This window comes from Terrapene carolina, unplaced genomic scaffold (assembly GCF_002925995.2).
Source record: "Terrapene carolina triunguis isolate 2854851 unplaced genomic scaffold, T_m_triunguis-2.0 Scaffold66, whole genome shotgun sequence".
Classification (NCBI taxonomy): Eukaryota; Metazoa; Chordata; order Testudines; family Emydidae; genus Terrapene; species Terrapene triunguis.
This window is the reverse complement of record NW_020664417.1, coordinates 96,342,208-96,344,430: the sequence shown is the minus strand read 5'-3', so window position 1 is coordinate 96,344,430 and position 2,223 is coordinate 96,342,208. Positions and strand designations below refer to the sequence as shown.

Here is a 2,223-nt window from a genome sequence, read left to right as displayed (position 1 = left end):
GCGGGGCTTGGGCGGGCTTAGGCTTCGGTCCCCTCTCCTGGGGTCCTGTAGTAATTTTTGTTGTCAGAAGGGGTCACGGTGCAGTGAAGTTTGAGAACCTCCGCGTTAGACCCATCACCCTGTGCCCCACAGTCACACTCCCAGTCTCTTTCATGGACCTGCTCCAAAGCTCTCTGAAGTCACTGGGGGGCGTCTTTCCATTGACATCAGGGCCCTTTGGCTCAGACCCCTGTTGCACACATGGTTTGTTAACAATGCACTTCATGTTTGGCAGTCCTAATGCAGAATGACCTCCTCCCCTCCCTTTTTGTTTGGAGCAGGTATAACATTTTCCCCCCTGTACAAGGAAACCAAGAAACATGGCTTCATAAAGAGGCACCAGATAAGAGAGACTCCTTCTACTGTGGAGACTACCCCCTCCCTTGAACTGGGACTTTCCCATTGTTAATAGTGAAATATTGTGTGTATGGGGGGGGAAGGAGCTTACAATTCCCATTCATTTCACACATCCTGATTAATACACATTGTGCCTTGTTCCCCTCCAGATCCTCAAAGCAAAGTCCAGATTCCAGCTCCTGCAGCTCACGTGCTACACCCAGCTTCAACTCCTGGGCCCAGCAATGTTCTTCCAACCGGTTCCCCCATCCATCCCAGTACGACTAGAGTTCTCAAGCTGTCCAATGCCAGGCCTGCTGTGGAATTCTCTGACCTTAGTGGCTTCTCCTCTACTGCTGTGATTCCACCTAGTTCGCCTGGATTGCCTTCTGACCCGTCAGGGCCAGCATTCAACAGTGACCTGGATGAGCTGAAATCTCCCGTCCAAGAGCGCGAACTGCCAACGAGAGACACAGACAGCAGCAGCACCTCCATGCCAAAGGAGAACGTAGGTTGTCACGTGTGTTCACCTTGATCCTGTTGTACACAACGCCCCCAAATGGTCTTGTGCTGCCCGAGCTACTGTCTCCCGCAGAACCGTAGCCTTTCAGAGAGATCCTGCCAAACAAACTCCTTTAGCCTGGACCCTTTCTGCAGGTTTTTTCTCTCCATTCTCCTTGCCCCGTCCCAGAGCTTTGTTTAAACCGAGTGAGGTTCTAATGGTAGAATCGGGCAGCACAGTCCGTAATCGTGGCTATGAAGGGCTTGAGCCAAAGCCCACTGAAGTCGGTGGAAAGACTCTCATACCCCAAAGATTGGCAAGGCCTGTTTTGTAGGTCACCTAATCTATCCCTTGGCATAGGGGAGTAAACAAGATTGCATACTGTAGTGGCTTGTACAGTCTTCTGTGTCCAAAATGATGGGGCCTCCCCCACTTCCCTTGGCAGGTAGATCTCACCGTTAGGAAGCTTTCCCTTCGACAGCCTGGAATTTCATCTTCTTAACTTCATCCCAACCCTCCTGGTTAGACTCCTGCGCATTGCACTGAATACTTCCCCTCCCACCTTGGTGGTTACAGTTTGCAAATGTTTGTTGGATCAGGTGTCGAACCTCCCTCCTGGCTGTCCCCAGGGCCTTGTCTACGCTTGGAAGTGGCCCCGATTGCAGCCGTTGGTGTGGCTGCCATGGGGCAAGACCCTGTTTCCAGACAAGGGAAGTGGAGATTTGCCCCAGCCAAGCTGCCCGTTAACTCTTCTCCCCTTTGTTTGTAAATCAGTCCCTCCAGCCTTGTGCTCGTTTTAGTGGCTAGTGTCTCAGTCCCCCCCCCCCCCTCAGTTTATCTACCCTTCTTCCACCTTTTCCTCACCCTCCCCAGCCCAAAGGGTCCTCCAGAGCCCTGATAACTCCTCTTCCCGTCCCTCAGCCAAGGGGAGCTAGCTACGACCTATGTTCCCTGTAAGCTGCGCACTTGGGCGACCGCGCAGGAGAGATTCAAATGCCGCCCAGCTGATTAGCAGAGTGGGCACAGCCGGCAGCCTGTGTTCAGGTGCCCCTCCCCCCACGTTGCTCCATCCTGCAGCTACTCCCGGGATCCTCCTGCTGGCTGTGCAGAGCGGGGGTGGGATGGGGGGGAGGAGGATGCTGATGAAAGGGTGTCCCCCTCCCCCAGCCCCTGTACCCCATCTCCGCAGAGCAGGGCAGAGGGAACAGCCTGGCTCAGGAGGCCTCAGAGCGTACAGTGAGTGTCTTAAAGAGACAGTGCATGGCTTTCCCCAGCAGCCAGCACACACACTATCTCTGTCACACACACACACACACACACACACACACACACACACACACACACAC

General features: G+C 54.0%; 1 protein-coding gene across 1 annotated transcript in view; it reads left to right on the top strand.

Moving 5' to 3' along the window:
* The window catches only part of MAVS (mitochondrial antiviral signaling protein), an 11,087-nt gene that overhangs the window by 7,014 nt on the left and 1,850 nt on the right, over window positions 1–2,223 (top strand). The window contains exon 5 of the mRNA XM_026648144.1: window positions 546–883. Coding sequence (XP_026503929.1) covers window positions 546–883 — 338 coding nt within the window. The remainder of the gene's footprint in view (window positions 1–545; window positions 884–2,223) is intronic.